General features: G+C 45.1%; 1 protein-coding gene across 6 annotated transcripts in view; it reads right to left on the bottom strand.

Annotated features, from left to right (window-relative positions):
- The window catches only part of NCOA6 (nuclear receptor coactivator 6), a 35,957-nt gene extending 13,241 nt beyond the window's left edge, over positions 1-22,716 (bottom strand). For 2 of the 6 annotated variants that reach the window (XM_075277509.1, XM_075277512.1), the window contains exons 1-10: positions 22,646-22,716; positions 12,625-12,735; positions 12,281-12,527; positions 11,576-11,731; positions 10,318-10,440; positions 8,359-8,499; positions 6,088-6,885; positions 4,111-4,257; positions 2,125-3,202; positions 103-212 (exon numbers count right to left, since the gene is read on the bottom strand). In XM_075277509.1, coding sequence (XP_075133610.1) covers positions 103-212; positions 2,125-3,202; positions 4,111-4,257; positions 6,088-6,885; positions 8,359-8,499; positions 10,318-10,440; positions 11,576-11,731; positions 12,281-12,494 — 2,767 coding nt within the window. In that variant the 5' untranslated portion in view covers positions 12,495-12,527; positions 12,625-12,735; positions 22,646-22,716. The remainder of the gene's footprint in view (positions 1-102; positions 213-2,124; positions 3,203-4,110; positions 4,258-6,087; positions 6,886-8,358; positions 8,500-10,317; positions 10,441-11,575; positions 11,732-12,280; positions 12,528-12,624; positions 12,736-22,645) is intronic. The other 4 variants (XM_075277511.1, XM_075277514.1, XM_075277515.1 and 1 more) reach the window with 3 other exon arrangements.
- Between the last annotated feature and the right edge of the window lie 1,612 nt (positions 22,717-24,328).

Here is a 24,328-nt window from a genome sequence, read left to right as displayed (position 1 = left end):
AGTTGGAAGCTCATGGACATTGTGAAATTCCAAGTTTCTACAACAACTATTAGAAACAACCATATTGCATATATTATAACTCCTAGTTAAAAAGATTCTCACCTGGAGGCCTGTTGGTGAAATCTGAAAGTTTCGGTGCAGCATCCAGGTTTCCCAGTTGCTCACCAGCTATCCCAGTCTGGTCAGAGTCCTCCATACGAGTCTCGCTGGTGCTAGTCAGAAAGACAAAATGTCAGCAGCTCTAAAAAGGATTGACACATAGAAACATTTGGCATTTTGGGGGGCTGTTCAGTGGGAACAATAGCGGTGAGTAGTACAACTCTACTGGTCTGTACAATTGGTGTACAGTGTTAAGTTCTCTTTAATAAGAAAATCATCCTGCCGATCAGCAATCTGCACCTTCGGCTACCTCTTTTGGGCCTCCTTGAGGCATCCAAGTTCACTGCTGAAGTCTGCTGAGTGTGCCCATGTCACCACTGAGACCCAATCATGGGATTTAGACATTACCCCAGACATATGACTTCACCAAGGAGGCAGAGAGATACAGCAAGATGCCATAAGGTGGGCCAAAAAAGGTAACAGAAGGGAAGATTTTTTTTTTTTTTTTTTACACCTTCCCGAGGGCCTCAATCTATCATACTCTGGAGTCTGAAGAGAAACCAGAGTGCAATAATGTCACTTTCCACTTTGACATTACTTTGGCTGTGCTTAAAGAGGACCTTTCATCAGATTGGGCACAGGCGGTTCTATATACTGCCGGAAAGCTGACAGTGCGCTGAATTCAGCGCACTATCGGCTTTCCCGATCTGTGCCCGGTGTAAAGCGCTATCGGTCCCGGTACCGTAGAGCTTTAGTGTCAGAAGGGCGTTTCTGACACTTAGCCGGGGACGCCCTTCTGCCCAGCAGCACCTATCGCAATGTACTGTGTGAGTGGGGAGGAACGCCCCCTCCCCTCCTGATAATACTCGTCTATGGACGAGCACTGTGAGCAGAGGGAGGGGGTGTTTCTCCCCGCTCACACAGTACAGCGCGATAGGCGCTGCTGGGCAGAAGGGCGTTCCTGGCTAACTGTCAGAAACGCCCTTCTGACTGTAAAGCGCTACGGTACCGAGGCCGATAGCGCTTTACACCGGGCACAGATCGGGAAGCCGATAGTGCGCTGAATTCAGCGCACTGTCAGCTTTCCGGCAGTATATAGAACTGCCTGTGCCCAATCTGATGAAAGGTCCTCTTTAACTTAGATAGCTAAAAATTGGATAGATAGGATTCTAAGAGCTCTGACAGTGTTCTACACTATGTTTTATAGATAGGTTCCTAGGAGCCCTGACAGTGTTCTACACTATGTTTTATAGATAGGTTCCTAGGAGCCCTGACAGTGTTCTACACTATGTTTTATAGATAGGTTCCTAGGAGCCCTGACAGTGTTCTACACTATGTTTTATAGATAGGTTCCTAGGAGCCCTGACAGTGTTCTACACTATGTTTTATAGATAGGTTCCTAGGAGCCCTGACAGTGTTCTACACTATGTATTATAGATAGGTTCCTAGGAGCCCTGACAGTGTTCTACACTATGTTTTATAGATAGGTTCCTAGGAGCCCTGACAGTGTTCTACACTATGTATTATAGATAGGTTCCTAGGAGCCCTGACAGTGTTCTACACTATGTATTATAGATAGGTTCCTAGGAGCCCTGACAGTGTTCTACACTATGTATTATAGATAGGTTCCTAGGAGCCCTGACAGTGTTCTACCCCACTGTGCCAGTCGGCCACTGTTAGTATTATATCTACCTGTATATTCTGTGTACTGTATGTAACCCCCAAATGTAAAGCACCATGGAATTAATGGTGCTATTTAAATAAACAATAATAATAATAAAATAATAATAATAATAATAAAAGGCTTGCCATAGACTTTTTGTGGCACTTCTTAAAGATTTTACTATCAATCTACAGCTGCAGTCCACAGCAGTATACTGAGTTGTATGCCACTGTGTACACTGTAGCACTCACTAAAATCACACAGTAGTGCTACAGAAAGCCTATGTGCAGCCCCAGCCTACCAGGAAAATATACTTTCCCCTTAGTAGTTTCCTATTGCATTTGGTTTCATCCTCCACCTACTTCATAAGTTCCTCTCCCTGTTGATTCTTTTTCTTCCTTGGCGGCTTCTTCTTTTTAGGTTTGGCAGCATTACTATTCTGTTTGTTGTTCATCCCGAAGTGTCCAGCAGATATGTCGCTCTGAAGCAGATTCACCAGGAGAGGGCTGGTCAGGGTAACATCCTTATTAACAGGGAACGCTGGGCTCTGACCACAGGAAAGCTGATTTGCATTTCCCCCTTGACCAAACGCGGATGCAAAGGGTAAGCCGTGGCCTGGAAAGTGCTGGCCTGGCCCACTGTTCCCTGGCATGTTTTGCAAATGTTGTTGATGTTGTGGAGCCATGTTTCCTTGTTGCTGCATTGAAATGTCATTCAACATGGCACCCAGATCGCTGCCACCTTGAGCGGTGGTTTCAGTATGTGGTTGCTGAAGATGTTGGCCAGGTACAGTCTGTCGGAGGACCTGACCCTGCAGATTAACACCCTGTGAAGGATTACCGCCTGCTGTGCCCTGCTGGGAGACAGTCTGCCCCTGAAACTGTAACAAGTTGTTGGGTAGTCCAGGAGTTGGTCCCCTGACTATCTGGCTAGGTCCTGCCATCACACTTCCTGGGTTTTGGTTACTAAATCCCTGTTTATTGCCTTGCATAATTTGCTCCATTACAGGATTCTGCTGCATTACAGTTTGACCTTGGGCCACCATCATCTGGTTGTGAGGGGGAATCATTTGCTTAGGCGGTGTCATTCTCTGAGGTGCCTGACCCAGATTTTGGGATGCTCCCAACATTTGTCCCTGTGACATGAGCTGATTTCTTGAAAGTACCAGCTGCCCCTGTGTATTCAAAGGTGCTTGTCCTTGAAGATTCACCATTTGCCCTTGAGAGGAGATTATCTGCTGGTGCATGCCAAGGATCTGAGATTGCTGTCCTTGTTGTGGTTGACCATGCAAGCCACCGATATTGACCTGGCTGACGCCACCTCCACTTGTCTGCTGGTTATTCAGGTTGTTATGAAGTCCTATCAGATTGGTCTGCATCAGATTAGGACCACTGTGGGATCCTTGAATTTGACTATGGGATGATCCATTGGTCTGACCACCTAGGAAGGACACAAAAAACAAACAGTGATCCACCCAAAGTAAGAATTGTTGGGCACCAAGATGTGCAGGGGTTGGAGAAAATAACTCAAACACCCCATTTTAATATACTCAATTTTAGCCCACTGGGCCTTCTTATTTGAAAAAAAAAAGTCATGACGTAACTTGCATCACTATTTATACATTTCCTAACTTGTGGTATTCTAAAAATCTGTTAATTTGTTTTAGAGACCTAGTACGTCAGACCTTACAGAGATCCACAAAGCATTGATGGTTGGTCTGGACCCTGGTAGGGGCATCTATGACCCAGATTGCTGAGTTAATGGGTGTATCAAGGTATACCGGTTCCATAGTCACATTTTAGTATGAAAAGATCGGCAAAACATTTACAGACAAAAGCGGCTAGGGGCAACATGGTGGCTTAGTGGTTAGCACTGCAGTCTTTCAGCGCTGGAGTCCTTGGTTCGAATCCCGCCAGGAATAACATCTGCAAGGAGTTTGTATGTTCTCCCTGTGTTTGCGTGGATTTCCTCCCATTCTACAAAGACATACTGATAGGAACTAAATATACATTGTGAGCCCTATATGGGGCTCACAATCTACATCTAAAAAAAAAAAAAAAAAAGCGGCTATGGTCGGAAGTCAAAGCTCGACGGTGCTATGGCAATTGCAGCACCGCCATGGATATCAACCTTGTGCAATGCGCGCCAGCTGGCTTTCACTGATACTGGAGCCCTTAAACTTGCGCTCAATTCTGCAGTAATTTGAGGAGCTATAGTTTTGTATTTTTTGGCTATAGTTTGTGTCAAGCTTTGACTTTCAACCACAGCTGCTTCGGTCTGCAGATATATTGTCGGCCTTTGCATATTGAGATGTATTCCTTTCAGCGGGTAACCTGAATAAGGCATACCTGTTGTCTGTCCAGGAGGATTTGTCTGTGGCTGGGTTGCTCCACCATTGGCCGGTGAGCCTGCAGCACTGGGAGGCGTCTGCCCCTGCAGAAAATTTGTATTTGTCTGTCCCGCTGGAAAACCTGGTGGAAGCCGTTTGGGAACTCCTTGAAACAAAAAGGACGCATATTACACATAAACTGAATGTAGCACATGATCGTGTTCCATTGGCCACTATTAATCATTTGTTATTAAACAAGAGTATATAGTCACCAGTGGGCTACTCGGCAATAACACTCATCAATGTTGATAAAAACAATTGTATTTTTAGAAACATTTGATCCTATAAGAGAATGTAGGATCGCAAAGAGTCTTTCTTTGACAGTTTTTACCCTTAAGCTAGGTTCACATCTGTGCCGGAGTCTGTATCGACTGAAAATTGGCTTTTTCTTCTACCAGTTAAGTTTAAAATAGACCCCATTATATTCAATAGGGTCCATCGGACTCCTTGTGATACCGCAAAGCTAGTGTGAACATAGTGTAAGAAACAAACAAATCCGTATCCTTAGGCACAATCATGGGTAACCGATTTTTAGTCTATTGTCTTACATTAAACCATCGCCCTACTCTAAATTGCAAATGTCAAGTTGTTTAACTGCTACACTCAACACACACACAAAAAAAATAAAAATTGGTGTCTGAGAAATCTGCATGTCCCAGGAGCTCATCCTTATCCTCTTGACAACCCTAAGACAGACTGTAAGACAACTGGCTGCAGCAGGAGCCTCCTCCCTCCCTGCTCTGTCTGCACTAGAACAAATGACTCCAACCCCAAATGGAATTGATCACCAGGAGATTCCTACACTCTCCGCAGGATTTATACATGACTATTGGGGTCAAGGATTATGCAGAAAATTCTGCAGACAGATAAAGGTAACAGTAACTGTCAATACTCAATAGTAGAAACACATGAGGAACTTTGTGGTATAATTTCTACACTCATCTGGCTCTATTTCTTCTCCTCTCCTTACTAAACTGACACTCACTATGAAAGCTCTACCGAATCTGTCTTGGTTAAACAAGACAGAATGGATTCACAGTTATCAAGTTACAAAGAAGTCTATGGAGGAAGTATAGGGGAGGAGAGCTCTGGAGCTGAGTGGAGAGATACAGGCACAGACAGTGTTTGCTGGAGCTAAATAGGAAGTTTTTATCTCACCGAAGTGCTTTATTAAATCCTATACAGGTCAGTACTAGAGATGAGCGAGTACTATACGACACTCCAGTTTCGAATGGCACACACCCATAGGAATGAATGGACGTAGCTGGGGGTTAAGTGGCCGGCCGCTTCCATTCATTCCTATGGGTGCGTGCTATTTGAAACGGCCGTTTCGAATAGTATTCGCTCATCTCTAGTCAGTACTATTCTATAATGTCCTATAATGATCCTGCTAATACTTCTTACACTAGGTTCACACTAGCGTTCGGTAGTCCGTTCTGTGGTTTCTGTCTTCTGCTTGCAGAAGACGAAAACCTTTCAGACCGGGTCTGGCCGTGAGCCGCGGTGAACGTTTTATGCTCTCCGCCGCCAAACCTTTTTTTTTTTTTTTTTAAATCGGATACAGAGTACTGCATGTCCGACTCTGGGATTGAAAGAGTCCTGCAGGTTTCCGTCTCCTCCCTCTGTTTTGTGCAGGAAACGGAAACCTGCAGAACGGAGACTGGGCGCAGATGTGAACGAGCCCTGAGTGAGATGGCCAGATGAGCAGAATCCCCTCTAGGTTCTGCGTAAAGTGTGGGCATCATAGTAACTAGTCCTCACCCATCAGCTCAAGAACAACTTAACATTAAAGACAGTGCATGCAGAGGGGGTACTGCCAAAAAATTGCAGAATACAAGTCATACAATAACCAGAACTGGTGTTACTCCTGCCTGTGCGCATACCGTACTACTGATTTATGGTATGGCTGGGTATGCTTTAGGTAATGTGAACATACCTGTGTGAATATTCTGTGGACCCTGGTTCTGCTGCATCAAAAAGTTTCCTGCTGTGCTTCCCTGTGACATCATGCCACTGCGTCCAGGAGAGCTTACAGTCTGCTGCTGAAACCCCTGAGGCAATGTACCGCCCTGTCCTGCCCGTGGTCCCATGGCCTGCTGTTGTGTTTGGTTCACTGTAGGGGAGGAGGCAGGAGAGCTTTGCTGAAAGGAGGAAGGAGATGAGGCAGGAGACTTGGAGAGATGGGGCTGCTGCAATGGAGTGAGCACCCGAGGAGGTGCCCCCTGCATTGGTTTCATTTGAGGTGAGCTGAACTGATTTGAATTGGCCATGGAAGGGAAATTGGAGTGAACTTGTGATGCCTGCTGGCTGCCAAATGGGTATGGAGGTGGTGGGTGAGAAGGTGTTTGCCCTGTGGACAGTGATGGCCTCTGAGGAAACTGCTGTTGTTGCTGTAATGGACCTGCACCCAGACCAGATTTCTTCCATTGTTGGTTGGAGGCCACTGTCCCCATACTTGCTTGGGCTGGAGGTGGCTGCAGAGCTCCTGATGCTAGTTGATTCCAGCCCGGGGGCACAGGAACTTGTGCAGGCGTTGCAAAAGCAGGGCGAAGGCCTTGGGATACTTGCTGATGTTGGGGCAGCCGAGCCTGCTGCTGAAACTGTTGAAAGTTGGCTGGATTGACTGGCCGGTTAGCGACAACACCCTGCATGGGGTGCATTTGGGGAGCCAAGGAACCGGAGGGGTGACTCTGAGGTTGGGAATTCAAGCCAGACCCGAAGGGATCCATAATATCTATGAGGAAAACAGATTATTAGTAATAATCTGCAGCAAGGAAACAAAATCTATGGAAAAATACATAATGGTAATAATAAATGAAAAATGCATATATGTGACGGAAAATTCCTATTACTGAATCTAACAGTCAACTGGTGTTATAGGGTGAATAAATAAAGTTGAGCGAGTTCAAATGTTGCCGCTGTGTACACCACAATACCTACTTCAGTTAAAAGCTGGGGGTGTATGTGAGCAAAAGGACAGAGGTTCATGACACAACTAATTCACCATGCGGTATACACTTCTGGATAGATTGACAGTGTATATAACCTTGTTGTCTGTGTAACAGGCCCTACAGAGTCAAAAATTCTTGTAACCATTTACTGGACTCCACAGAATGATCTTTTCTTAGGGCGATAAATGCACATTTACACTGGATTGAGAATGCAGAAATTAGGACAATTATTCCCAAGGTGCTCTATGGAAAACGTCAGTTTAGTGCACATGATGTGGGAGATTATTGGAGAAAAATTCTACAACTTCAAAAAGGTTTGTGATGCAACTTTGGCCCTTGATGCGACTTTGCTTGCTGGGTCTCATTGATCTCCGTGATATAGATGAAATGCAGAGAATATAGTATAAAGCATGGCCATGTATTGTGGCTCGATGTAAACTGCTTACAACGTCAGAAATAAACTTACAGATGGAGCTTTTTGATCCGGAATTTGAGGCGGAGGGCGCCTCAGATTCCGGACCAAAAAAACCCTAGCTGCGACTGGATGTCAGTGCACTGCATCGGCATGCAGTTGAGGCACTCCGCTCCGGATTAGGCCCAAATGAATGGGCCTAGTCGAGAGGGAGTGTCTTCAGGCGGACGTCCGTGGCTGAACTGGCTGCGGCATCTGCCTGAAGAATGAGTATGTCGCTTCTTCTTCCCGGAAACCGGAACGGACCGCTCACGTAAATAAGAAATGACCAGCTCTCATTGATTTCAATGGGAGCCGTTTTTTTGGTCAGGATTTTCAGGCGGATTCCGCCACAAAAGCTTATATCTTATATCCTATGTGTGCCCTGCTAGAGAGACCCTTTATCCTTAATTTGGAAGTATATACAGCCCTAGTACATGTATTCTCTATTTCCTGGGGGGGGGTTTAAGCTGAGGCTCATGTCGATTGTTGTTACTGTTTGTGTTTTTATGTAGAATCTGTAATTGTATCCATATCTTTTCTTCATATGTTGTCCTATGTGCATGTAAATTAAAAAAAAAATATATTGTTCATAATTAAAACATGATAAAAAAAAAACAAAACACAAAAAAGAAAATTATTTGGGGAACATTTTCAAAAGTAGTGCAAAACCAAAATGCAGCAAACGCCCAAAAACACTGAAATCTGGAGCCTAATTGGTTGCATTGAGCTCTTTGGCTGGCATTACCTTTGATAAATGTTTCCATTGGCTTGAATAGGTTGAATATTTTACGATTCATCTCACCTATTTTACCTTGTTGTGAAGGAGGCCTGGGAGTCCTGGGCTGGAGGTCCGTGCTGCCACCGGCAGCCATCATAGCTGATGAAACATGAGGACCCTGGGACATCATGGAGGCTGCCGCTGGGTTGTTCATCCTGACTAAGCCTGAGAAGTAATAGGCAGAGTAGAGTTAATATTTTTTTAAATGAGTGAAAAACCTTTGTCACCATCTCATTGCAGCAAATACATGTGGTTTGCCATAGTGCAATAATGATGAAATATTTGGCTTCTTAAAGTGTTTATACAGGATAACAACCCGTTTGTATGCTGGATCAGAAAGCCACCATGTATGTCCTTTATTGGTCACCATGTAATACTACATCTATACTGCGATTGTCGCTGCTGGGAGAGTCTGGCTGGCTGTATCTTGGGTTGGTAAATTCAGTTGTTTGTCATGGGTACTGGGAGTGATATCCGGGGCAATAAGGTGATCATCCTGGGGGCTGCATTCTGAAAGGAGTCATCTCGAATAGGACAAGCCTTGCAAAGAAGCACTCCTATTGGAAAAATACCCACTGCTTTCTGATCTGCTATTACATCATGTGACTAGAAGACTGACTCTCTCTCTTACAGAGTACAGGACGTCAGTCAACTTTGATGCAGATGTATATAGAAGGTCAGATTGCAAGTCACATGACGTAACAGTGAACCAAAATGGTGCGAGCGTTACGGGCAAGAAAGCTGCTAGCACTACTTTTTACCTAAGTGGCTGAATTCAAAAGTGAATAGCTAGTTGCCACGTAAAGTCAGTGGGGAAGACTCAGGAAGACTGGTATTTCGTACAGCAGAACTGATCTCGTTGACGCTGGAGTAAGATGTACTCAATATGCCCGTGCTTGCATTCTGCTCTTCTGGAGGAGAGTTGAACCCCCTCCTCTGTCCCTCTGGATTTTGAAGGTCAATGAGATCATGCGTTTGGAAAATCTCACCTCTTTCATGGTACGACTGAAGCCTACACTAAGATCTGGTTCTATTGGTTTGAGTTCCAACGCTCTGGGGACTATCGAACGCTCCTGGGCTCTGAACCTCCCTCCTAGACCTGTGAGGTGTACTCTGCTCGTGATTGCAGCAAGCAGGTGCATTCTCGCTCCCACTGTTTTGTTGCCTTATGTTCTCCGGTATTGGACTTGTGGCTTCCCCCCTTTTTTTTCCCCGGATGGTTTGTCTGCCATCTGTAACCCTTTCCGTGCCCTTCTCTCGAGTGCTTTCCCTGTACCCCCCACTTTTTTTTCTCTCTCTTCCTCGTCTTCTCCGTCCCTCCCTCCCTGGTGCCTCTCCTTTCTTTTTCCTTCCTTCCTTCTCTCCCCTTTGCCCTTTTGCTTCTATCATGGCCGGACCTTTCCCGGGGTTCCCTGGGGGTCCGGTGTTGTTGGTGTCTTTACTACTAATTTTGTTGGTATGTACTGTTCGTACTTGCGTTTTTCCTTTTTGTGTTTATTGGTCTGTTTCAGGCCTTGTTGTACGCAAAAATTTGCAATAAAACTTTGAATTGAAAAAAAAAATGTGCCCAATATATTCCACCATGTCTTTTATTATGTTAGTCTAATCTTCTACTCTCTGTGCACCTGAATCTCAAATCTACAGAAAATGGCATATAATGTGTGATAAACCTATGCTGGTAAGTGTGATACTTGTGTGGAAGGTCTAAGAAAGGTCATCTCCAAATGAAGTTATTATTATTATTTTACTATATCATAAGCAGGGTAAAACTCGGTTCACATCTGTGCTTGGGTTTTGTTCAGGGGGTCCACTTGGGGAGCCCCCAAATGGAAACCTAAGCCGCATAAAAACACGGTTACCTTAGGAAACCCACAGACACCATAGACTATAATGGGAACCACATGCTTTTCTCTCCGCATTTTTCATAGATTCCCGGTATGGAAATGGCTGAATGTAGAAGGCGGACCTCTAATTGAGACGTACCTGCTCTATTTTGCACTGCAAAGTTGGGGTCAATCCTCATGGCATTACTTGCTGCTACTGGACCATTCAGCCTCACTTCTTGCGCTGGATTTTGGGGTAATGCCAGGTTAATAGCTCCCTCTCCTGAAACGTAAATTAAATAAATCAGTCATTTAAAGCCCATTCTGATACAAGGAATATTTATGGAAGACAATTTTGCAATTAATTTCCGGTTCAGATCCATCCCCTGAGCTGTGACCTTGGGGATCAGAGCAATTGAGGAAAAGTACAGAGGCAACAGACACCAGAAATCTGGAGACAGGTGAATATCATTTTTTTTTTATGTTTCATCTTCCCCAGCCTCCTATACGAGTTATGAAATTCCTGGACAAATGTTTTACTGCCTACAAATTTATAATGGGATGACATAAAGCTCCCATAAGTTCAATGCGTAGGTATCAAAAGCTTTTGTCCATAGTGTTTATATTTATAATGAAGTCAATGGGAGGCTTTTTTCCGCACGTATTCTGACGTGGATTCTCCAGTAGAGCGTCAAGTTTCTGCTGTGATTTGCAGTTGCTGACCAGCTGACTGTTTCGTGCCATTGCTGTTTGTGTCCTGCGCCAATCCCTGCCTCCCATTGAAAACAATGGAAGGCAGAATCAGAACAGAATATTACACGGATTTTGAGGCAAAATCCGCCTCAAAATCAGAGCCAGATTTTGCTGTGTGAACATACCCTTACATGTTAAAATGGTATCCAGTAGCATAGCTAAACATCCTCATAACACTTTGAACCTAGATCCTGTCTATTCTGCTTCCTGACTGTACTGACTGTATGTGCACTAGTGAAGAAGCTTCATAAAGCAAAGATCTGCATTTATAGAGTCCGACCCAGTTCCTTGTTTTCAAAAGGTAGGCAACTATTGCATATATGTGGAAATACTCAGTCACTGTCTAAGCAAAGAAAACAGAGGGTGACAGCGTCTCCATAACAAATATGCACCCATATGAACAAGGGCATGATCAGGACAGGTTTTTCAGCGTCTGGATGTGTACAGAATATTTTTTTCCATTTACTGACAGCAAATTAAATCTTTGCAAGCTGAGAGTTGTAGTTTTTGCAAAAGCTGGAGAGTCACGTGTGTTCTTAAGCAACTTTATTCTAGCGGTCAGCGGGGTACAAGTGGCCAGACCATCACCTACATAACCTAATATGTCTGTATAACATGTGAGATGTCTAATGAAATGACAATTACTCCCGATCACACGGTCATACCTTCAATCTGGACTGACAGAATTCCTAGATCTCGTAGCTGCTGGTTGTTGCCTTGGGCAAGGAGACGCAGGCGCTCGGCGGCTTCTCTGGGGATGTTGAATGTGACCCGAACACTATTCCATGGCTCCACCTTTCTAAGCTTCAGTTGGTTGGACTCTATAGAGTTAATACATCCATTAAGAAACCATCAATGAAATGTACAAAACAGAACAGTAAAATAAGTGGTTGGGCACAGGACTGCTATAGCCTCAGTAGTCACAGGTCGGGTACCAGCGACCTATAAGCATGTGACTGCTGAGGCCAGTGATCAGGAGGACAGGGGCCACAAAAGTTGTCCTAACGCCTCTTGATAAATGGAGCACCAGTGCACTTTTGTTAGCGATGCTCCATTCATTTCTATGGGGTTACAGGCACTGCCTCATAGGAGTGAACAGAAGATCAGTCACGTAAACGTATTGGTGCTCCATTCCCCCGTCTTCCTGATCACCGGGGACCCTGTGGATAGGGAATAAGTGTCCATAATGGAACAACCCCTTTAAATCCAATGTTTAGTTCTGGCAGCTCACCAGGGGGTTCCTTGCATCATCACTCTCCACCAATGTGATACCAATGATCTATACTAAGGAGATTAAAATCCCTTTAATACAACTTTTGCAATGTTAAGTGAGATATATGTATGAGTAGTACAATGCTGAATGTTCTTACCCATGGTGATAAGATCGGGTACGCCTTGTAAAATTTTCTCTAATTTGCACTGTAGGTCTTTGTCCCCTATGTCCCCTTTGAATGCTACGAAGATTGTGGAATCGCTGTCTTCTGCTCTCAGCTCATCTTCAATCCCAGAGTCGTTGTCGTGCTCAGGAGGAGAGTGAAGACATTCTTGGGTGTCTCCTGGGCCAGGGCATTTTTGTGAGCCCATAGCTGTGTTTCTTGTGACAGTCTCTCTCTGATTCTCTAGTGGGGTGACAAGACATGAATAATAACGCATGTGCCATATATAATATAATAATCTATGGTATACTGATACAGGTTAGCCAGATCTCTATTACCGACACAGCTCCAAACGTGTCTACGTTTCTATACAGCGCGCGCTCTTTAGGAAGAAGGCTGCAGAAGACATCTTCAGTCTGCTTTACAAGCCGGAGCGTCCAGATCCTGTCCTAGAAAACATGGCAGCAACACATAAATGCATAAAATCATCTCCGCCGGTTTATACAGTAAATCATAGATTCTTTCTACTACAAGGGATAAATAATAAAATCCAATGCAAATCGTGGCTGAGCCCAGACGTGGCCGATCTGCTGTGCAGATTTGCAATGCAAAGGATGGAATAGGTAACTAAACAGCAGAAAAAGCCACATTTTAATGTCAAGAATTTGCTGCAGATTTGGCATTGGATTTCTTTTGCTATGGCTGAACCAAGTGTAAAGATGCGCCAAAAGAGTAGTGTTACTACAACAGCGTCACGGGGTCTTAGTGGAGGAAAATACAATTTGTATACTCTTCTTAATATCTTCTTTTTAAGGATTATAAAAGAGGACTGCTTTCTTTCAGAAATGGCGCCACTTCTGTCCGTTGGATGTGGCTGGTACTGCAATTGTAGATTTTTAATTTGGCTGCCACCAGACTATACCAACTGGCTCTGATATTTTTAGATTGAGGTCTTATTCACACAAATGTGCCATTTAAGACACTCATCCCCTTTCCACAGAATAAGAGAAGTCTCCCATCTTTGGGGTTCTGATCGTTGGGACACACAGTGATGAGGAGAACAAGGGTGCAGAAGTCCCCTAATAATCACCCAGTGTGACACTTATTCCCTATCCTGTGGACCAGGGATGAGTCTCTTTACTGTATTACTATACTGTAATACAATTTTTGGAAATGGAAGGAAGATATTGTGTCTTATTACGCTAGGTTCACACTAGTGTTCGTGTTTTCAATCTTTGGGTCCCCATTCAGAAACCCTGTCTGCTTCAATAGCGGTTACATGTGGAAACCTGCTTAAGCGATATTCACATCTGAGTTCATGTTTCCATTCGGGGGGTCCGCTTGGGGCCCCCCTGAACTGAAATCTAATTCGCATAAAAATGTGGATATCTTAGGAAACCCATGGGCCCCATAGACTATAATGGGGTCCATGTGGTTTCTGTTCGGTTTCAGCCTGAAAAGGGCGAAAAATGTGGAGAGATAATTGATGTTTGTAGCGCTTTTCTCTCCACATTTTTCATGCGGAGAGGGGAACAAAATCCCCGTATGGAGTACAAGCGCAGATGTGAACCCAGCCTTAGTTACTTCCTAAATAATAAAAATCTGTTCTTTTATCCAGGCAGGTTTTTGATTTCTAGAGGGTGTATCAGCTCTCCTGACAAGTCTACGTACATAGGGTACATGTATTACTGACAAAATAACAATTCTAAAGCATGTGTTCATATAACTGTGCACTGTGCTATTCCTCGTAAGATTTTATGGGTGGTCCCTGTTAGGGGATTACCCCTTTTGAGAAGGTTAAAGACAAAGTGCTGTAGTGCCGCTATTTCAGCCCCAGATTCCTGACTTATGTGTGGTCCTGTGTGGACTAGGCCTCAGCCCCCGGAGTGGGTCCTGAGACTTGTTACTGGCCCATAAAAGGTTGCAGAGCCTTCACTTCAGGGCAGATCCAGGGAGTGAGGAGATGACTGGGTCTGTCCTGTAACCCTGAGTACGGTGAGACTAATTTGTGCTTGTGTTTTTTGTTTAGTTAGTCGCTCGGTAGAGCAGGATTATATTTTATTTTTGCCTGAAGTTAAGGCTGTATTTTGTTTTACTCATTTGTGCCGGAAGTGAAGGTTTATTTATTTTCCTGTTTTTTTTTTTATCTGTCTTAGGCCAAGTTCACACGGGGGGGGGCGATTTTTGGCACCAAGAGTGACGCAGGGAGCCGCGTCACTCTCGGGTCAAAAGACGCCTGCCACGACTGTCATGCTTTTCCCCTCCGGAGTCGGCTCAAATGAATGGGCCGACACCGGAGGTTGCTGCCGCCAGGCGGATGCCGCAGCTCCATGAGCCGTGGAATCTATCTGCAGAAAGGGCAGCCCGCTTCTTTTTTCCCATGAGTGGCAACATGCCGCTCAGGGAAAAAAGTAGCCTTGGCGGTCTACATAGGCCTCCATGGTGAGGGGGCGGATTATGACGTGGATTACGCGTGATAATCTGCCCCCTCTGTGCCCGTGTGACAGGGCCCTTAACATGTTTGGGTCCGCACCACTGCTTCTACCGAGCTACATTCCCCATACCCTGCACAATGTGGCACTGTCATTATCAGATGGTGTAGGGATATACACCTATTTTATTAAACTCGTTTTATTGAAAAGTGCATAACAAAGCAAATAACACAGTGGAATCGAATGTAAGCTCAAATCAAACAAACAGAAAAATTACAAACAGAAATATGCCACAGCATCATCACCTCCCGTCCCCAAACCCCACCCACCGCCCGTACAGTTCAGAGCAGAATATTACAGAACACACCAACAAAATGAAGCAGTACCATGACAGGGGGAGCCGTGAAAAGCACACGCCACCCCTTACGAAGTGAAGGCATCAATAGCCGAATGCATTGAAGGGGCAGAATATTGGGTCATGGGGGAGTCACACGCTCCCCAAACTTTAGAAAACTTCTTGGGACAACCTCTCCCTTTATATATAATCCCATTAAATGGAAGAACCGCATTAACCAGCTTCCGCCACTGGGGAAGAGATGGAGGTCTAGGGGCCATCCACCGCAAGGCGATGGCCTTCCTAGCATAGAACAGGCATTCCTGGAGGAAAACGTGGATGTGATGCTGCCATAGCTCCTCCTCCAACACACCGAATAGGCATATTTCGGGAGAAAATGGGACAGGTTGGTTCAGAACATCCAAAAAGCTTGGATAACCGGGCAGCTCCACAGCATGTGCCAGAAGTCCGCGTGAGGACACCTAAGACAATTAGGGCCAGGTAACCGACCCATCCGATGCAGGGATATACACCTTTACCAACAAACATATGTAATGCACTGTTCTCACACAAGAAACTGGAGCAGGAAAGTCAGTGGCTGCCATATAGCTGCTCAGCCCCAACACCCATAATAGGGAACTCTGCATCTCTCTAAGTGTCAATGTCATACAAAAGCACAATCCAATACATGTCAAGCGATTACTCCCTATGTAGCACCTGACAACATGTGACATGTCACAAGGAATCCCTGAAGTTCTCTAATGCAAACCTGCAGGGGTCTCCAAAAGCCGCCATATAACATCCTATACATTATGCCGTGTGCAAGAGGCCTCTTGCTTATAATGGAAACTAATTGGATTATACATTGTTACTGCTCATGAGAGCGTTATTGATGTGAAATAGGGAAGGCGAGTGAGCTAAACTAAAAGGCCTCACCTACAGAATAAGTCTTAAGTCCATGTCACCTAAAAAACTGATAGGGTACGTACACAAAATGCATTTCTCCACTTACTATAGGTAGAGGAACAAAGTGCAGAAGAAAATACAACAGGTAGGTCACACATAAATAGATAAGAATATAAGGACACATTTTTTTAGGTTCTTATTAGAGATGAGCGAGTACTGTTCGAAACGGCCGTTACGCACGCACCCATAGGAATGAATGGAAGCGGCCGGCACGCTGACTTTGAGACTGTTTCATAAACTAAACAGTGTGAATGTAACCTCAACAAAAGTTTTTGGAAAAACTTCACCCAAGGAAAGAAGGGGATGAGGAAGTAAGGAGAAATGGACATAGCCATACTGGCAAATAGAAATGACAGGAAACCCATGAAGGAGCCAAGATTTAGAAAAGTGTCATGTCAGGGACCAAGCATAATGGAGCTACCCTAAACTAGGAAAAGTATAGGACATCATGGGTAAGTATAGGGGACTAAGAAAGAGTTGGCGATAATGTGTTTTCACATTGGTCTCTCACTGAACATCTACACTCACCGGCCACTTTATTAGGTACACCATGCTAGTAACGGGTTGGACCCCCTTTTGCCTTCAGAACTGCCTCAATTCTTCGTGGCATAGATTCAACAAGGTGCTGGAAGCATTCCTCAGAGATTTTGGTCCATATTGACATGATGGCATCACACAGTTGCCGCAGATTTGTCGGCTGCACATCCATGATGCGAATCTCCCGTTCCACCACATCCCAAAGATGCTCTATTGGATTGAGATCTGGTGACTGTGGAGGCCATTGGAGTACAGTGAACTCATTGTCATGTTCAAGAAACCAGTCTGAGATGATTCCAGCTTTATGACATGGCGCATTATCCTGCTGAAAGTAGCCATCAGATGTTGGGTACATTGTGGTCATAAAGGGATGGACATGGTCAGCAACAATACTCAGGTAGGCTTTGGCGTTGCAACGATGCTCAATTGGTACCAAGGGGCCCAAAGAGTACCAAGAAAATATTCCCCACACCATGACACCACCACCACCAGCCTGAACCATTGATACAAGGCAGGATGGATCCATGCTTTCATGTTGTTGACGCCAAATTCTGACCCTACCATCCGAATGTCGCAGCAGAAATCGAGACTCATCAGACCAGGCAACGTTTTTCCAATCTTCAATTGTCCAATTTCGATGAGCTTGTGCAAATTGTAGCCTCAGTTTCCTGTTCTTAGCTGAAAGGAGTGGCACCTGGTGTGGTCTTCTGCTGCTGTAGCCCATCTGCCTCAAAGTTCGACGTACTGAGATGCTCTTCTGGCTACCTTGGTTGTAACGGGTGGCTATTTGAGTCACTGTTGCCTTTCTATCAGCTCGAACCAGTCTGGCCATTCTCCTCTGACCTCTGGCATCAACAACGAATTTCCGCCCACAGAACTGCCGCTCACTGGATGTTTTTTCTTTTTCGGACCATTCTCTGTAAACCCTAGAGATGGTTGTGCGTGAAAATCCCAGTAGATCAGCAGTTTCTGAAATACTCAGACCAGCCCTTCTGGCACCAACAACCATGCCACGTTCAAAGGCACTCAAATCACCTTTCTTCCCCATACTGATGCTCGGTTTGAACTGCAGGAGATTGTCTTGACCATGTCTACATGCCTAAATGCACTGAGTTGCCGCCATGTGATTGGCTGATTAGAAATTAAGTGTTAACGAGCAGTTGGACAGGTGTACCTAATAAAGTGGCCGGTGAGTGTATATAAGGTTTGCAAAAATTCATGGACGTCCATCAGAAATGACTCCATTCAGATATGCGCAACCAATTCTAGTTGCAGAGAGTTAGATGTTATTCATGATACATCGCGTGGCTTGTGTGCAAAATTTAGGGAAATTAGGAACTAACTCAAAGGCATAGAGCCTAGGGAGAATAAAATGGTCAGCTCTGAATGGAGTCGTCTTCTGCTGGGCCTATAAGAGTCAAGAGGGGTACAAGGCCTCCACGGATCTGTAACTTGGTTTTACATTCAGGTATTTTTTTCATTCACACAGCAATTTTACTGTATTTTTTTTTTTTAAAGCAATTTACTCCAACCTGCAATGAAGAATGCCTAAAAATAACAACAGACCCAGAACATGCTGCATTTTCAGATAAAAAATGCAAAAGCAGCAACAACAACAACATGAAATGTGCCCCACTGAAGTCTAAGGCAGTGCTGCAATACCTACACTCACTGCTACAGTTTATACGTAAAGTAAGCAGCGCCTCAGTACCCGTGATCTGCGGGGTACCTGGTTGTCGGACCCCAACAGGATTTCTTTCAGGACTCTAGGCGTTTATTACAGACCACCAGGACAGACAGAAGACATGGATGAGATTTTTTCACAGCAAATGACCATGCTCTCAAAGAAACATGAAATAGTGATCATGGGAGACTTCAATTACCCTGACATTCATTGGGAAACCCACACAGCCAAGAGTAAAGGCTCCATCAAATTTTTATCCTCTCTAGCAGACAACTTCATTGCCCAGCTAGTAGAAGAAAACACGAGAGGAACATCCATTTTGGACCTAGTCCTAACCAACAAAGAGCACATGGTTAAGGGACTACGGGTAGCAGGGACACTGGGATTCAGCGATCATGCTATACTTGAGTTTGGGGTTGCAAGAAGAAGAAGACCTGAGAAGACACAGACTTCAAGGCTCGACTTTAGCAGGGCAGACTTCAAGAGCCTGAAGGCAAGGGTTAGCAGAATTCCATGGTGCAAAATTCTTAAGCACAAAAATGCACATGAAGGGTGGGAAATCTTCCGTAGGGAAATCATTAAAGCACAGGAACTAACAATACCTAGAAGGAAGAAAAATGGGAAGCACCTAAAAATATCAGGATGGATGACCAAAAAATTACATAACCTGCTAAAAAGGAAACATACAAAAAGTGGAAGATGGGAACTATACCTAAGGAAGAGTACACAGCAGTCTGCAGACTCTGCAAGACAAGCATCAAAGGAGCTAAGGCTGAACACGAATTGAAGCTTGCAAAAGAGGCAAAGAGTAAGGTAAAAGGATTTTGGGGATATGTTAAAAGCAAAAGAAAAGTGAAGGAGACCATTGGAGTCCTGAAGAATGACAAAGGAGAAACAGTTAACATGGTGGAACAGCAGGTGGAGCTACTAAATTCATATTTTGTATCCGTCTTCTCCTAAGAAACTAATGGAAATATCGACATTAATGGTGATGGAGATGAGGGGAAGGAGGACTCCAAGCTGTCTATAAGCAAAGGTCTGGTAAGAGAGCACTTAGCCAAGTTACAGGAAACCAAGTCCCCAGGACCAGATGATTTACACCCTAGAGTCCTGAAAGAGATAGCAGAGGAAATAACAGAACCCCTTGCTATAATCTTCAGTAAGTCATGGGAAACAGGAGTGGTCCCTTTAGATTGGAAAAGGGCAAATGTTGTCCCCATCTACAAAAAGGGGAAAAGGGACGATCCAGGAAATTACAGGCCGGTAAGTCTGACCTCGATAGCAGGAAAAATCTTTGAGCAAATTGTCAAGGAACATTTACTTCGGTACCTGGATGGGAAGGCATTAATTAACCAGAGCCAGCACGGCTTTAGGACCAATAAATCTTGTCAGACTAACCTGATTTCCTTCTACAACAAAATCACTGAATGGTTGGACCAAGGGAATGCCGTGGACATAGTATATCTTGACTTCAGTAAGGCATTTGATAAAGTATCACATAACCTTCTTATTGAAAAAATGATTAAGTATGGCTTTGACAAAAAATCAGTTAGGTGGATTCACAACTGGCTTAATGATCGGGCACAACGAGTAATACTAAATGGCTACACATCGAACTGGAAGAAAGTCAAAAGCGGGGTGCCGCAGGGCTCTGTTCTGGGCCCAGTACTTTTTAATAACTTTATAAATGATCTGGACGATGGAATTATTGGGGAACTCATAAAATTTGCAGATGATACGAAGATAGGAGGAATAGCCAACACTAGAGAGGAGAGAGAGAGTATTCAAAAGGACTTAGACACACTGGAACAATGGGCTGAGGCGAACAAAATGGTATGTAACAGGGACAAATGCAAAGTTCTACATCTGGGTAACAGAAATGTAAAAAACATATAGTATGGGAGGAATAGAACTAAGTGATAGCATAGGGGAAAAGGACTTGGGCATAATAGTAGATCACAAATTCAACATGAGCCAACAGTGCGGTGCTGCTGCAAAAAAGGCTAATAAAATTCTGGGATGTATTAAGACAAGCATTGAATCTAGATCAAGAGAGGTCATTATTCCGCTGTACTCTTCCCTGGTCAGACCACACCTGGAATACTGTGTACAGTTCTGGGCGCCTCAATTCAAGAAAGACATCGATATATTGGAGCAAGTCCAGAGAAGAGCAACCAAAATGGTGGAAGGTCTGCAAACCATGTCCTATGAGGAGCGGCTAAAAGACCTGGGATTGTTTAGTTTGCAGAAGAGAAGGCTGAGGGGAGATTTAATAGCAGTCTACAAATATCTGAAAGGTAGTCACAGTGCAGAGGGATCTCCCCTATTCTCATTAGCACAAGGAAGTACAAGAAGCAATGGGATGAAACTAAAGGGAAAGAGATACAGATTAGACATTAGGAAAAACTTTCTGACAGTGAGGGGAGTGAGAGAGTGGAATAGGCTGCCACGGGAGGTGGTGGGCGCTCCATCAATGGAAATCTTCAAGCGCAATCTGGATAAACATATAGCTGGGATGATTTAGGAAAACCTGCACTCGCAGGGGGTTGGACCCGATGGCCCTTGAGGTCCCTTCCAACTCTACCATAAGAATAAGAATAAGGATAGGCCATCAGTCATATAAGCCAGATAAACCCTAACTGCAATTTTCGTGGTACAAAGACACTGTTTAACATGCTCAAAAAAAGCTGGAAAAAATTCTTGTGTGAAAGCAACTTAAGGTAGACTAGGGCTACACAGTTTGTGTCCATAGTAGGATAATGGCGCCCTATGGGCGGTCTCAGGCCTGACAGGCTTATCTTAAACTAAGGAACCAATATATAATATAAGGGACCAATATATAATATAAGGGACCAATATAGGTTAAGGTCATCTGAAGAAGTGTCTCCGTATCGTTGTTTTTGTCAACATGCAAATGAGTTCTTTGGAGCAATGGGGGGTGGGGGGGGGGGGGAGGGGGGTGTTGTAGCCTATCCTTGGTTCACATCTGCGTTTGGCAATCTGTTCGGGGAGTCCGTGTGCTTGCCGCACGCTGCCCGCACAAATCATGCGGACAGGAAAGTAGATTGTGATCTACTTTCCTGTCCGCATGTTCCCTGCGGAGATCTTGCAACAAGCACACAGACCCCATTATAGTCTATGGGGTGCATATGCTTTCACTGCACACCGCTTGCAAATGCGCTTGGTAGTCCGTTCGGAGGGTCCCCATGCAGACTCCCCCGAATGGATTACCGACGCAGATGTGAACGAGGGCTTATGTTTTTGGAACAACAACGTCCTTGTTGCTCCAAAGAGGTCATTTGCAAATTGACAAAAACAGTGATATCTCAGTAATGGAGGCAGTGATTCACAAGGGGGAAACACTATTTGAGTCAGATACCTATGGGGTTGGAGTAATATGCTGGGATCTGATGACCATAAGCTATCTATCTGCGGGGCTTGGATGATACGGTGGGGTCCTGTGACCCTAAGTTATCTATCGGCAGGGCTGCAGTGATATGTTGTGTCTGATGATCATAAGCTGTCTATCTGCGGGTCTGGTGATCCGTGGCTATCTATCTGCGGGTCTGGTGATCCGTGGCTATCTATCTGCGGGTCTGGTGATCCGTGGCTATCTATCTGCGGGTCTGGGGATCCTTGGCTATCTATCTGCGGGTCTGGGGATCCTTGGCTATCTATCTGCGGGTCTGGGGATCCTTGGCTATCTATCGGCAGAGCTGGGGAGATATGCTGGGTCTGGTGACAGACGTCCTTTAATGGTGTTTACATTCCCCCAACAGACTCCCTTTACTCTGATGTTCCGAATGTTACGACACCCACCACCTCTGAGGGACTCCTTATAAATGGAGTGTTGGTGCTTTGGTATGGTCACAGCTCCATTCATACAGGGGACACATTAGGGACTCTTTTTTTTTTTTTTTTTTTTTTTGGGGGGGGTGTCATTGTGATAAGAGGTGTGGCCAACGTTTCCCCTAACATCAGTGTCACACAAGGCCTACGATCACTACTAATGTAATAGCCATCAGAGACTCAGGTCAGTCCTATGGCCCTGGTAATACTACAGATACATACAGGGCAGTATATACAGTGTGCACACTGCTGTATACACTGATACATAGAGCCTCAGGCAGACAGGACTCGTACATGCAGCCAGTGACACATAAGCACAATGCATGCTCCATACAGACCTGTGCACATACATGCATGCACATGGAGCCCTATACATATTACAGCCATGTATGTGACTCGGAGCAGCACTTGCACATTCACCTATTACATACGTAGTGTCCTCTACTCCCAGCAATGCCCACCCGGCGCAGTTTTGCACCACTAGCCCTCTCCTAACTTCTCCGTGCACGCTGCAATTACACAGGCCTCCGTTACCGCCACGCAGTAGACTCCCTCACCTATTACCGGACTCTAGGCTCCTTCCGCTCCCGGGAACAACGAAGAGGCAGCGAGGCCCAGACTGAACCACTTCGCGCGCGAAGAGGGTTTGCCGTGCTAGGAAGATTTACGAGAGAGGCAGAAAGGGAAAGCAAAACACGGCCAGAACACCCCTGCTCGAGTGGTACAGCCCAGCCGACCAATCCGAAGCGCGTTCGTTACGTCATCATAATTCGGCACTGAACCGGAGAGGGGTGTGGCTTTGGGCAGGAATGGGTGGAGTCTGGGGACAAAGTAATGAAGTAGCATCTCGGGGATGTAGGCAGTGACGTGAGCTGACCTCTGCTGGGGACACCGGGGGGTGCGGCCTGTGGAACCGGACTAGCAGGGGTATACCGGGCCCAAGCAAGGGCCATGGCCGTATTCAGGGAGGCGGAGGTGGCACATGAAGCTTCCGGGCCCCAACCAGCCTTATGTTATCTGCAATACTGCTGTCTTCTAATGTAGTAGGCCCCCTGAGGATATAGGGCCCGTTACACATTGCCCCCATGACACCCCCTATTAGCTGAGCCCCTAACTGGAACTCCGAAATAAGCGCGCCTACTAGAATGTGCAGTCTATGGAGAGAGAAGAGTAAGCACCGGACAGACACCGCCTGGGGCACCTTAGGGTCAGTGCACGCGGAGGTTATTGGCGCTGATTTTGATGCTGAATCCGCCTCAAAATCAGTCTCTAAAAAACCCTCCCATTTCTATTGGGAGTTTTTTTTTTGGTGTATTCAGCGACAAAATCAGCGACAAAAAACTCCATTAGCACTGACGCTTTTTTTCCCTTAATGGCAAAAAGAAGCGACATGCCCTATCTTCGGCTGACTGACCTGCGACGCGAGACTCACTCCCGATTAGGCCCATTCATTCGGCCCACTGCATCGGCATCTCTTTGCGGCTAGCCGTGCCGAGAAATTACACGGCGGAGAAGGTTTCCGCCGTGTGAACTAGCCCTTAAGAAGTTCACATTGACGCAGATTCCACTGAGATTTTTTTTATTATTATTTATATATAATTTTTTATTTATTTATATATAAACAAGAACAAATACAAAACGGAGGCAGGACAAGGTGGCGACCCAGCCAGCCCCACAACAAAGAGAAACGTCCAATATGGACAGAACAAATCAGAACATACACAAAGAAAGCAAAACAATACACCACCCAGATTCGGCCTCATATTGTTTACATGGAAAGGCAGAGGTCGCAACAGGACGTTGAAAATATAATCTTTCTGCAGACCCCCTGCTGGTTAAAGAGGACCTTTCACATCCTCATCAATTTGCGATATTATATACCAGTACCGATTCAACGCTTTCCCAGTATACACCCCAGTGCTGGAGATATCTCCCCCCCTGTGAGAAGGGCGAGTCTTACAGCCTGGTGTACCCTTCCATAGACCTGTACTGACAGACTAGTGATGACGCTAGACTGTAAAGTTCACCCCTTTGACAGTGCGGAGATACTGGCATCGGGGGGGGGGCAACAGTGGTTAACACTGCAGCCTTGCAACGCTGGAGTCCTAGGTTCGAACCCCACCAGGAACAACATCTGCAAGGAGTTTGTATGGTCTCCCCGTGTTTGCGTGGATTTCCTCCCATTCTACAAAGACATACTGATAGGAAGAAAAAATGTACATTGTGATTACTATATGCGA

The sequence above is a fragment of the Leptodactylus fuscus genome, chromosome 6, assembly GCF_031893055.1.
Source record: "Leptodactylus fuscus isolate aLepFus1 chromosome 6, aLepFus1.hap2, whole genome shotgun sequence".
NCBI classification, from domain to species: domain Eukaryota; kingdom Metazoa; phylum Chordata; class Amphibia; order Anura; family Leptodactylidae; genus Leptodactylus; species Leptodactylus fuscus.
The sequence above is the reverse complement of the archived record's forward strand: the minus strand, read 5'-3'. Positions and strand labels throughout refer to the sequence as shown.